The 13,385-nt window shown below is 43.9% G+C and overlaps 2 protein-coding genes across 10 annotated transcripts in view; one reads left to right on the top strand and one right to left on the bottom strand.

The window, feature by feature from the left end:
- Positions 1 to 9,824, bottom strand: part of Utp18 (UTP18 small subunit processome component) — a 28,469-nt gene extending 18,645 nt beyond the window's left edge. The window contains exons 1-5 of the mRNA XM_041664251.1: positions 9,299 to 9,824; positions 7,729 to 7,841; positions 5,507 to 5,605; positions 3,137 to 3,207; positions 1,309 to 1,403 (exon numbers count right to left, since the gene is read on the bottom strand). Coding sequence (XP_041520185.1) covers positions 1,309 to 1,403; positions 3,137 to 3,207; positions 5,507 to 5,605; positions 7,729 to 7,841; positions 9,299 to 9,670 — 750 coding nt within the window. The 5' untranslated portion in view covers positions 9,671 to 9,824. The remainder of the gene's footprint in view (positions 1 to 1,308; positions 1,404 to 3,136; positions 3,208 to 5,506; positions 5,606 to 7,728; positions 7,842 to 9,298) is intronic.
- Positions 9,825 to 9,828: 4 nt separating this feature from the next.
- The window catches only part of Mbtd1 (mbt domain containing 1), a 59,144-nt gene continuing 55,587 nt past the window's right edge, over positions 9,829 to 13,385 (top strand). For 4 of the 9 annotated variants that reach the window (XM_041664260.1, XM_041664259.1, XM_041664258.1 and 1 more), the window contains exons 1-2: positions 10,103 to 10,370; positions 10,972 to 11,032. The gene's annotated coding sequence lies outside the window, so the exon portion shown is untranslated. Of the gene's footprint in view, positions 10,082 to 10,102; positions 10,371 to 10,971; positions 11,033 to 13,385 lie in introns of those variants that run through there. The other 5 variants (XM_041664257.1, XM_041664253.1, XM_041664254.1 and 2 more) reach the window with 4 other exon arrangements.

Raw genomic sequence — 13,385 nt, 5'->3', positions numbered from 1 at the left:
ACACACACACACACTAAAATTTCAATTAGGAACAAAGTAAGCATTGCCTGTGTTCAGAATTACTGAAATTAAACTTTGTTTCTTTATGCAGCTTCATCCATTTCTCATTTTTATTTATTATTGTTATTGTGTATATAAATCATGTGTGAACACAGGCATGTGTACCTCAGTACAAGTGTGGAGGTCAGAGACACAAGAAGTGTCTTTACAGTAGAAGTGCTTCAACTTCAAGGAGCAGAACAGTAGGGAGGGGAAGACAAGCATCAGTCTTGTCTAACTGTAACTTACCATACTACTATTTATCATTGCCCCATCTTCAGAAACACACAATTTTATAGAAAGGAAAATATGTATTAAACAGGTCTGCTGTATTTGACAGCTACTTAGCTGAAGCACTGTGTTGGGGAAGCACTTGGTTACTACAATTAATGAATCAGACATGGTGCAAGTAACAAAGCAATAGAGGTGTCTTTCCAAAGTACAATTTGGGAAGAAACAAGAAGCCACTAGCAGTGCCTAAGGAAGGCACAGACAAAAGAAAGGAAGGTACAGGGTTTAAAGGCAACAAAGAATCCTGTAAGTTAAAGAAACACAAAGGCCTGGATGGGCCTGAATAACAAGATAAAGGAGGTCTGAGATGAAGCTAATGCTGTGGGTATAAGAAAAAACGCAAAGGACACTGGAGACTATGGTAAGAAACACAAGAGAGTTTAAAAAGCAAGTAAAAGTGATATGACCAGAATCTGTTTTTAAAAGCTCCCTCTAAGGGCTGGGGAAATGGCTCAGTGGTTAAGAATACACAGTTCAAATCTAAGATCCAGCACCCATATCAAACAGAGCTCATAGCCACCTGTAACTCCAGCTCCAATGATAGAATGCCCTCTTCTGGTGGGACTCCTTAGGTACCTACTCTCCCATGTACATACCTCAACATATACAGGTAAGTAAATAAAAGCTCCCTCTAGTATTACTACGTCAAGAATAGTTCACAGGGTGAGGTACAGTGGATGTGGAGAGCACAGTCATGTTACCACTGAAGCAGGCTGATTGAGATGACATCAACAAGAGATTACTGCCAATGGAAATGAAAAGAAACCAAACAGGATCCCTAGAAGAACTTAAGTAGGACATACTTAAGGAGTGCTCCATCATTTCTGCAAAAGAAAAATCTAGCAAATATTTATTAAAGCAAAATGACAATCAAACACTAGCCCCACATACAAGCAGCATCTCTACGTGCACAACTTAGGAAGCAGGATGGATTTCACAGGTCAGTAACTGAATAAGTCCAATCTCAACAACTCTCACCTTCAAAATTCCTCTTGGAAGAGAAGTGGATGTGGATATGAAATTCCCAGTCCTTTGCAACAAATCATCTTCATCCTCTTCACTTTCACTTTCATCTACGTTGAATAAATAAACCCACAAGGCTAATCTTTAGAATCAAACAGAAAGCCATTTCCTAACCCAAACTTCTCTATTTCCAAATCTAACTCCTACCCTAGCTTCACAACTTCAACTTCTTTTTAAGTTGAAAATGGTAAATTCGAAACAATAAAAGAAAAAAGATGACACAGCACTTCATATATATAGTTAAAATTAAAGCTTGACTGGGAAGAAAACTCACACACAGATGGTTAGTAAGATGAAAGAAGATCAATAAAATAAATAAAGCCAGCGTTTCACTTAAAAAGGGTGACTCACAATTATAGCAAAATTAGCAACAGGGTAAACAGATATATAGCTTAACATTACACATGAAAAGGAAAGATCAATGCCAGTCAACTGTGTATATGCATCTCAATGAAGAATAACAGAATGGTCAAGTGGGTAAAGGCACTTGCCATCAAGCCTAACAACCAGTTTGACACGCAGGCCCCACTGGTGAAAAGAGAGAACCGGCTGCCACCAGCCATCTGAGTTCAGGGCCAGCATAAGCTACATGAGATTCTGTCCCCAATAAAACAAAACAAAACAAAACAAAAAACCATATGGAAATTCTAGAACTAAAAAACACAGTAATTAAAATTTAGCCTCTGAACAAATATTTTTAACAGCGTCCCAACATTAACTGACAGATCCAAAAACATCCAGACTATAATACAGGAAAAATACAAATGGCCTAGAGTCTTTAAATCCCAGTAATCCAGAGGCGGAGGCAATATCTCTGTAAGCTCAAGGCCAGCTTCCAACTATACAGCTCACTCAGAGTTACCGACAAAATCCTGTCTGAAGCATGCATGAGTATCATGTTTCATTTCCAGATAAAAAGATATTAAGAGCTTCCTAAATAAGTATGAGGCTACATAACTGGTTTTAAATGTTAATTCTAAATTTAATAACCATGCACACAAATCATATCTTGACAAAGCCACCTGTACTTACAATATCTAAACTCAGAAGGTCTAAAGTAGAAAATATTTAATAACACAAGCTAATCTTAAAACTTGCAGTTTTTTATGTTATCATCTGGACTTGATCTGATATCTGCTCCACTGACAGGCACCCATTTCTGTTGAACAGCTAGATTAGTTACAGGTGTCTTCAGAAGGGGCTCTGAACCAAGTATTACTCATTTTCCTTAATCCTATGTCATAAAATACAGTCCTGTAATGACAGAAACAATCCATTCACCCTCTATCTTCCTCACAGGAGGTAAGACACCAAGGCTGACTACTCTGGTCTGAAAGGCTTAGATCAGATATGCTCTGGAACAGACTCAGAGTACCTGCACGTATGTGATAAGGTGACTCAGGAATGACCCAATGCTAAACATGAACCTTATTTGTTTTATACCTTTTATATGTTGCCTGAAGATGATTTTAATGATACTTCTGATAACTGGGAGCATGAAACAGTTTCATAGTGTAGAATTTCTCATTCCTGGCTTCAAAAAGCCAGTGCTCCAGAAGTTTCAGATTCTAAAACATTCCAAGTATCACACTAGGGACACTCAACCCGATTAAATAAGCCTTTGCTTATCAAAAACAGTCTTCCCTCAGAGAATGTCGGACTGAAAAGTCAACAAAAACAAGGGAAGTTTATTTAAAACACTACATTTTAAAAAGTCTGGGGAAATGCCAATAAAAACAAAGCAAAGAAAGAGACATACTAGCTTACAGACATCAACACTCACCATCTGAAGATTTTCTCCGCTTGTGCCCAGGCTCTGCCCAATCAGGTACTCCTCCCATGGCATGCTGGAATCTGAGAGAAAAAACAAAAATGTTGTGATAACTCTGCTCAGTGTTCAGACTCTGTATAGTTCTGGGCACCCTTTAGAGTACATACAGAATCTGTTCCAAAATTAGGATTTTTATTCACACAGAATGGGCCCAAGCTCAGTTTGGAAACCCAGAAACCTCTGCCCACCAAAAAACAACACTGGATACAGTGTACCTCAATGTATATTTGTTAACTTTACATCCAAGTATATGACTATCCTGTTTGCTCGTATCGTTCATTCTAAATTTTTGGAACTATGTAGTTTATTTTTGGTGATAAACCAATGCCAGAATATAGAGTTACATGAAGAACATGTCTAAAAAGAATATGTCTGAAAATAACTAGAATATACAAAATTTTATCAGTCTCATTCAGGCCCAATGATACAGGCCTATAATCATAAATGCATGGGAGGCTAGGGGAAGAGGAGATTAAGTTTGAAGCCTGCCAGCACAACAGAAAGAATTCAAGTAAGGGGCCATCTTGGTCAATCCAGGAAGATCCTGTATCAAAATAAAGGGGAAGGAGAGAGCAGGAATACAGAAGTATAGCACTTATCTAGCAAGCCCTCAAGTTTCAATCCCCACGACTTCTATAAAACACTAAAGAGATCCCAGAGAACCTAGACAACAAAGAGGACCCTAAAAGAGACATACATGGATCTAATCTACATGGGAATAAAAAAAGACAAGATCTCCTGAGTAAACTTGGAGCATGGGAATCATGAGTGAGGGTAGAAGGGTAGGGGAGAGGATAGGAGGGTAGCAGAGAAAAATATATAACTCAATAATAGCAATACAAATAAATAAATACATACATACATAAATGAATAAATAAAATGCTAAGTAGGGCGGGCATGGTGGCACACATTAATCCCAGTACTTGGGAGGCTGAGAGGCCAGCCTAGTCTACATAGCAAGCTCCAAGATAGCCAGGATCACACAGAAAGACCCTGTCACACAAAGACAAAATTTAAAATGAATGAAAAAGCGCCATATTTCAAATTTAATTATTAAAGTTCTAATATGCACAGAGCCCTGAGCTCAATTCTCCAGAACCACACAAAAACAGGTGTAGTACCACACACCTGCAATCCCATCACTTAGAAAACAGAGGCAGAAGGATCAACATTCAAGATCATCTTCAGCTATATAGTCAGTCTGAGACCAGTCTGGGCTGTAAGGGCCTGGGGTGGGCAATCATTTGGGCTGGCTATCAGAAGTAATAGTACTCACCACCAAGCCTAATGACATAAATGCAATCCCTGGAACCCATATGGAGGAAGGAGAGAACTAACTCAGAAAGCTATCTGCTGACCTCTCACACACATTAAGAATTATTTTTGAGGGTTGGAGAGATAGCTCAGTGGTCAAGAGCACTGCCTGCTTTTTCAAAGGTCCTGAGTTCAATTCCCAGCAACCACATGGTGGCTCACAACCATCTGTAATGAGATCTGGTGCCCTCTTCTGGCCTGCAGGCATACATGCAGACAGAATACTGAGAATACTGTAGGCATAATAAATAAATCTTAAAAAAAAAAAAAAAAAGAATTATTTTTTTAAATAAGAAAAGTAGTGAAACCAGTATCATGTTAAAAAAAAAAAAGGAATAAGTATGCTTGTTTAGATTATTAGTCAAGAGTACTTAGTACTGACTGGCCAGCTACTAGTTTCTTTGACATGACACTAAACACGCAGGAAAACCTTAATCTACGGTGACTGATCACACTGAGGAATCCAGATGGTTAGTGTAGAATTATCCACATCTAACTCTCAGACAGATCCTGAAAATACAAATACTCAAATAAAGCTAACTAGGGTGAAAGGTCCTTTTGTTGGTTTTTTTAATTGAACCCAATGATAATGGATACTTATGTTTTTCATATTTTTCATATTCCAGAGAAAGGCAAGCATAGTAGTGCTTACCAGTAACTCCAGTACAGTAGGCAAGGGCAGGAGAAGCTCGTCTTGAGGTTAGATGAGGTTACACAATGAGAGCCCTGTCTTGGGGAAAAGGGTTTTGATAGAGTTGACTTACATACATATGAATGATCCAGTAATACTTACTATATTTAAGTGGTAGCATTTCAAGATATTGGGGTTTTTTCCCACTTCAAATTATCTTTGTTGTATTCCCTGCCATAAATACTTACACAAAGTCACCAAGCAAGTAATGACTACCTTTTCATGGTACAGATGTGACTATCCAAAAAGCTGTTCTAAAGAGAAACAAATGTCTGGTAATATACCTCTTGATAAATCACAGGAAAAGGGATACTTACTCCTCTTTAAGTCTCTTTTGAAGCTTATCTTTTGAGAGCTTACTTTCGCTGGCATTTTTCATAATATCTTTCCGAAACCGATTGTTCACCATGTCAACTCTACAAAGCACAGAACAAGCATATTGTTAATGATTTGCAAAGAACCATAATAAAATGATGATGCCTTTAGTATTCTGAAGAAACATTTACTAAACAGTGAAGTTAGACTGCAAGACGTGTGTTTCAAATACCTCCATTTGGTGTGTTGTCCATTCTTCCTCCTGAGTCTCTCATATGCTCTGGAGAGCTAATATTTAAGTAAACTCATCCTGAATTATCTAGATACACTTCGGATCACTCTCCAAAATATCCTAGGCAACTCAAATGCACTAAGAGCAAACCATCAAATACTGCCTGTACTTTATAGGCAAACAACAGTCTGTCTAATAAAGGACCTTTTACTGTTAAATAACAAAAATAAAATTTGAAAAGACTCAAAGTCTGAACTCTCTGAAAATTGAAAATCTCTGTGCATAAGAAAGATAAAAGAAAACACACTGTAAGTATGACTTGGAGGCTCAAGAGGAAGGAATAACGCTCAACAGCAAAGTATATGCTCAGCATGCACAGACCCTGGGTTCAACCTCTAGCAAATAAAAGTTTGAAATTCTTAGTATGTAAGAAATCTGAGACACTAAGATCTCTAAAAAACGAAAATAATAAAGAACATATATAATACACGTAACTATATCAATTTCCCTCAACACAATTTCAGTAGGGTTATTTTCCTACCATCAAACTAAGAAAGTGTGCAAAACAACACTCACTGAATAAAATAAAACAAACAAAAAGGCCCTGAAATCCACACTTTACATGAGGAAGATGATCCTTTATGCAATCTGGCAGTATTTACCAATAACCTTAAAATACATGTAGTCTCTGCTCAAAGAGCACTACCCTCAAAAAATCTTTAAGAAATTAATTAGAAACACAAAAGTTTTTTCATGAAGATTTTTTTTTTTTTTTTTTTTTTTTTTTTTTGGTTTTTCGAGACAGGGTTTCTCTGTGGCTTTGGAGCCTGTCCTGGAACTAGCTCTTGTAGACCAGGCTGGCCTCGAACTCACAGAGATCCGCCTGCCTCTGCCTTCCGAGTGCTGGGATTAAAGGCGTGCGCCACCATCGCCCGGCTTTCATGAAGATTTTTATGTCAGCATTCTTACAATGAAACAGTGTTGTAAATAGGGGCGGCAGGGCTGCGTCCCCAGCACCCCAGCTGCCTGCTCAGCTAGCTTATGCCCCGAAATAATTACACGGACACTGTATTCTTTTAAACACTGCTTGGCCCATCCTCTTCTAGGCTAATTCTCACATTTTAATTTAGCCCATTTCTAATCATCTGTGTGTAGCACCCCAAGGTGCGCTTACCGGGGAGATTCTAGCCTATGTCCATCCTGGGTTGGAGCTTCATAGGGTGCGTCTGCCCAGGAGCCAGGAGCATGGCGTCTCTCTGAGGCGTCTGCTCCCGAGAGGAGAGCTGTCGAGTCTGAGCTCACTTCCTCTTCCTCCCAGCGTTCTGTTCTGTTTACTCCTCCCACCTATCTTCTAACCAATAAAATGGGCCAAGGCAGTTCCTTTATTAGCCAATGACCTTCCTCCATCAAAACAGAAAATTTATTTGGCCAATAAATTTTTGACTCATACAAAGGACAACACAGCCACTTAAAAAGCTGTCTATAAAGGTCTTTTTCAAAGGTGAGGTGCCATGCTTCAAATAGCACTTGAGATAGTAAGTGAAACTACTAAACTGAGCAGGCAGCATGCGCTCATGTAACAGTGTGCTAGCTTTACGTGAAGTCTTCACGGAGTTCCAGGCACCAAGCTAAAAATTCTATATGCATAATTTAATCCAAATGGCCTTCTGCTTCAGTCACTATTCTGACACTCATTTTACAAATGAGGAGTAGATTCCAAACTTGTCCATGGTAGTCCGGAACCATCCCATGGCATCCCGAAGGCAAGCTAAGCTCTAACTCCACTGACTATCCGGCACACAGAGAACAGAAAACTATCAATCTAACAGCACCATTCTCTCAGATGCAGAATTACCAACCACCTTTTTCCTGGGCTTCCAAATGTTCTTTCGTTCTTCATATAATCATACTTTTCAAGACAGTGCTTTGTAAAAATCTACAAGTTAACTCTTAAAGTGCCCAGAGAGGTTCTGAAAGAAATGGGTAACTTACATTTCCTCATCTTCGTCATCTTCATCCACCCAAACCGGCTTCTTCTGAGTCGGAAGATTATCTTTTGCTTCATCTTCCACTTCAGAGTCACCCGAGCTTCCTTGCTGTTGACCCTATGGAGACACACCATCTTCAAGTCACTGCGACTTTCCTACGGGGTGGTGGCAGACACCCACACCTTAGACTTAAGACGGCTTGTAGAATGTCTGCTCTCCTGATGAGATAATGCGGTGGAACAGGACCATAGCACATGCTGAAGAAGACAGGAAGGGAGATCGGAACCACCAGGGGGGCAAGAGAGACAGGATGGTACAGCCACCGAGAGACAAGCACACTGGAAGGAAAAGACCACAATAGACAAGGGAAAAAAGTAAGTGGACAGGGAAAGAATAAACATCTCAACTTCAACTGTGGCAGAACCCAGGGCCATCTGGAATCCACCTCTCCCATCCTAAGGAGGATCTCTTGTTCTGTGTGCTCGGTCTCAACCTCCTCAGAACTTCATACCACACTCAATCCTAAACTAGCCCCCGCCTCCTCCCAAAATTAAATCCCCTGGAAATGAGCTGAGCTCATTCCAGCGTCTAAGGAGTCAACCACAGTATCCACCTGCACTAAAATCCACCAAAGTCTCCTTTCTGATACAGGCCCGTCACACAACTCAGAAGGTAACTAACTATTCTCCATCCTCCCAAAGAAGCCTGCTACATCCTCCCATTGAAGCCCCCACACAAAAGCTCAGATTATTCAACAAATGCTGACACTGAGGCATTTTGCCACCCTATCTAAAAAACGCCTCTACATAAATTTAACTCCCTTTCCCAAATGTTTTAGTTTTCCTCTCCACCAACATACTTTAACTTTACTACTGGGCTCCCTCATCTTGTTTTCCTATACACAAGCTTGTTTTCTTATACCCAAGCTATAAGACAGCAGGGGTTTTGGTTGGAGTTCTCCATTGCTGTATCTCTCTCCAGTGCCTAGAATACCTTAGGCGACGGGCCAAGTATAGAACATTAGTGATGGCAGCGCAAAATTTATCAATCATGAAGGATTTGTAATTTCTACGAAGAGTAAGCATCCAAAAAAAAAAAAAATTAGAGACGAATACACCGATCATTCCCAAAAGCTGGGAGGTGTGCATCACATGAGGAAACTATTAAAACGCAGCTTTACGCCTTCTGCCCACGTATTGGCTCCATCCACGAAACGGAATCGCGACAGGTGATCCACCGGCCACCCGTGCGGTTCCAGCAGACGGTGTGAGAACGCGAAGATGCCGAATCCAGCTGCAGGCGGCCTTCTCGCAGACCAAGCCAGCGGTTGGAGCGCCTGCTGGCTGCGGAGCGCCGCGGCCCCTTTGGGGCGGAGAAAGGCGGCGTCTCCGCCCTCGCCAGCCCGCGGCCCAACGCCAGAGGCGCCGCGGTGCCCCTCGGCGCCCGCGGTCGCCGGTCCCTCCCACCTGGGCGCCCGCCGCCGCAGGTCCCCCAGGCTCCGCCCCCGGGGCCTCGCCTCCCGCCGCGCGCCCGGCCCGGAGCGTGTGCCCGCTCACCGAGCGGGCCTCCCTCACCCGCGAGCTCCGTAGCCGCCGCAGCAGCGCGTCCTCGTCGTCCTCGACGTCGCCGAAGACCAGCTGCTCCAGACACCGCTCGGCGGCCGGCTTGTCGTCCTCGAGCACCAAGCGGTTCCGCTGCCGAAGCCGGCTCTCCTCCTCCGCCGCCGCCGCCGCAGTGACCGCTCTAGGGGCCGCCCGCTGCCCGGCCTGCGGTGCCCGTTGGGATGAACGGGCGGCCTTTCGGGGCGTGCCGCCGCTCCCGGGTCGGGCTTGCCTCCCCGGCATCGTGCCGGCTCCCCGCTCTGCTTTCGTCCGGCTCCGGCGTTCCGGCGGCATCCCCAGGGCTGAGGAGAAACGCAGACGTTCACGTGGAGCACCACTGCGCATGTGCCAGGGCGTCTGGCTCACCGCCGCGGCCCAGCCCCAGGGAGCCGGAAGGAGCCTGCGCCGCCTCGAGCCACGTGACCGCCACTCACGCGCTACGTCACTCGCACTCAGCCCGGCAGCCCCTCCCCGTGTGGGAGTTCCTCTGGGAAGGCCGATCTTCCGGGTGTAGGGGGAAGCGGCGTGACTGGAGTGGAAAATTTTCCCAGCACAACTTCTCAGAGGCAACATATTGGAAGGGACTCAAGAAGGCCAGGGTAGAAATGAAAGCGGCTGACAGAAACTCCTCTTCCTGCTGACTCTGGGCCCCGCGCCTTGCCGCGAGCCCGCATTACCTCATCGCCTGCTGGTTTTGGTACGGTCCTTGGAGTACGGAGCCTGCAGAGGGTCCCACGCTGGAGGGGAGAGAGGAGGGTACGTGGGGAAGTGGGCCAATCGGGGCGCGGGTCACGGCGCAGGCGCGCTGGGGAGGGAGGGCTATGCTAATGTTGTTGATATCCTGGGGCCACCCGAGTTAAAGGGGGGAAATCCGGGGCTGCCACTGCCGCCACTGGCCCGGGCCCAGCCGGGGGTCCCCCCCTGTAGTCGCCACAGTCCCGGGGAGAGGCGCCCGCCCCCTGCTCGGGGGGAGGGGGCGCCGCGGGCTCGGGGAGCACGGACGGCCCCTACCCATGAGGCCCTGATGGAAAACACAAAGGATCTGGTGAGAGCCTAGCGCAGCAGCCGCTTTGTGTGCCAGGTTGGGGGGGGACGCCTGCCACTCCGGGACCCCGCTCGCGGGGCTGTTTCTTCTTCCCACGCCCCCTCCGTCTCCAGAGCTCCCCTCCCCCTACTGGCCGTTTAACGTTCAAGGGGTTCCCCTCCCCCCTCAACCTCTAACTTGGGGTCCTCTCAAATTTCTGGGAAAGGAAAAAAAAATATATATGAGAAGAAAGTTTTTCTCTGCCTGTCCCCAGCCCCGTTCTGGCTGAGGAGAAAGTCTAGATGGGAGACTTTTCCTTTTTTAGCTGCCAAGGGTGGGAGAGTGGTGTCCTCACTTCTCTGGGGTGTGGGGGCAGGCGCTGACGGAGTTTCAGGGCTTTGCAGGGGAAGGAGCCCACTAGAGTGGGGCCAGTGCCGGGAGGCATTTTGCACGTGGAGGTGCTGCTATTGAAAGGGGGCGGGGTGGGCACGTGTGGGAGGGAGACGTAGGAGTGATGTTGGGGAGTCAGCCGCCAAGGCTGCTGCTTCAGAAGAGTTCCAAGTCGGTGGACTTCCATCATCTTCACGGTCTCCTTTGTGAACTAGAAATCCTAACATTTCAGAGTCGGAAGAGACACTAGAAGTCACCCAAAGCAGCCGCCCCTGTCCGGCTTCCGACAAGTGGTAGGTAGTCTGACCTCTACTTAAACTACACACATAGAACACGCGCTGCAGCCGAGGAAGGCACCTTCCGTTATTTCCAGTCTTTCTGATACTTGTTCGTCTGCCCGTGTTAGACCCTTCAGTCTCATTCATGCCCTGGTTAAGTTGCTCCCTTTTTTACTTCTCAAATTTGTTCTCACATCCTCCTCACCCACCCACTGCTCATTGGCCTATATTTTGTGTGCCAGGAAAGAAGAGCAGGGAAGTGCAGGGGGGTGGGGAGAGTTAAGAGATAGTGAAGGCCAACTGAAAACTTCTCTGGGTCAGTTGTTAGTGTGCTACTTACATGGCTGAACATGGTTGGTACTTTTCTCCCGGAAGCCAGACTGTTGCTGTGTGGGACTTCAGGACTTTTTGAGATTAGTGATTTTAACCCCATTTCTTTCCTTAGTACTGTCATTGTACATTTGCCTGTTGCCTGAATCACTTTTCCTAAAAAGGTCTAAAATCGGACCTGGGGAAGGAATAGTACTGACGCTGATAAAGGCAATACCTGGAAGACAAAATAATCAGAACTATTCCTTCCCATCAGTTTGACTTGTGGTCTTTGCAAACCCGTGTCCCCTCCAAAATGTCAAAAATGCTCTTTTTTAACATTAATTTATTTATGGGGTAGGGCATACTACATTGTGTGTGTATAGGTCAGAAGACAGATTGAGGTCATCACCTCATCTTCTGCCATGTGGAACCCAGCAATCAGACCCAGGTCATCAAGGTTGGCAGAAAGCACCTTTACCTACTGAGCCATCCTTTTCCCCCCCTTACAATTATATCTTATACGAGACTGAAAAGGTTTATAGTACTTTAATGTTTACTTTTGAGTTTTAAGTATTTTTAGTCCTCCCAGCATTAATATGCACCAGAATTTGTCCCTTCGTAGTTCACTTGCAGACACAGATTGGCACCCACTGATGTGCTTAACTTCCAGTAGCTCCTGATACTGTTAAAGCAAACTTGTTTCTCTTCTCCAACCTATGATAGAGACTGTTGCTTTGCTCTTCTGTTTCAGACTGTTTACCTCAGCACCTAAGAGTGTTTAGAAAGAAAATAGCTGTTTTTGCACCACCTCCTCTGAATACCAAGTAGCTTCTATTTATATAGAACCCCATATTCAAGGATTGCAAATGCATTGCAGATTAGGGCAAAATCTGTCTTGAATAAGTGTCTGTTGATAATGTCTTCTGGTGAGCCAAGGTTTTTAGCCATTTTGTAACTTTCTGTGAACTTCAGCATACAGTGTCCTCTCGCAGGGCTAGTCACTAAAGTTTAATGTAGATTTGAATCCTAGCTGTGAAAATTTGCGGAGCTCTTTACTCACATCTTCGAAATTTGAGTCACTATAGAGTTCTAAGTTGTTTTTTTCTGCTAACTTTAAACATGAGCCGTCATGACGTAATTTGACTGACTTTGGAAGCATTTGCATTCTAAACATACTAGACAGGAACAACTGGTTTTTTGTTTTTTTTTTTGAAGAGGGCATCACTGTATTTTTATGACTGGCTATATACACGGATCTTATTATCTTGGTCTTTTCCTGATACCCAGGTGCTCCTTCTTGTCCCTTAGTTACTTTTGTAAATAAAAGTAAAGCAGATTATTTTAAATTGTGTTAAAACACAGAATTCAGACTAAAACATAATTGTAGTTTATGAATAAAAACTGTGTGTTAATGTCATACCCATTAAAGTACTAAATTACTGAAAGCCAGTAGTGATCTGAATAACCACATTCTAAAATTAGAGAAATCGACTGTTTTGTATTGCTCCTTATTTCTCACCTTTTCATCTTTAAAATTGTTTCCATATCTGCCTAGGCCAGAGATAGTGGTGTTTACCTCTAATCCCACCATCCAAGGGGCAGCGTATGCAGGGCTGTACAGTAAAAACCCCCATTTCACAAAAACAACAGGAGAATTAGCCTTCCACATAAAATTCAAAGACCATAAGTTGTCCTTTGTCTCAGGGTTTCAAATACATGACAGTAAAAATCATAAAGATTGTATTTACAAGCTTAGATTTATCTTCTAATAAGTCCTAATAGGGTATCCTTAGTACCTTAATAATAATACAAAGATGCATATTTTACTTTTAGATTGTCATGGAATTTTTGATTTTTGTTTTGAGGTAGGGTCTCAAATATCCCTTCCTGGCCTGCAACTTGCTGTGATTCATAGGCGTGGGCCAGCATATCCAGTTTATGCAGTGATGATGAGTGAACCCAGAACCTCATGTGTGCCGAGCACTGTTACACTACATCTCCAGCCAAGAACTTAATATTTCTTAAGCTTTTTTATTAAGGACCCCCCCCCCATGCC

This window comes from Microtus oregoni, unplaced genomic scaffold (genome assembly GCF_018167655.1).
Source record: "Microtus oregoni isolate MIOR12 unplaced genomic scaffold, Mior012 000015F_ref0000493, whole genome shotgun sequence".
NCBI lineage: Eukaryota > Metazoa > Chordata > Mammalia > Rodentia > Cricetidae > Microtus > Microtus oregoni.
This window is presented reverse-complemented; position numbering and strand designations above follow the sequence as displayed.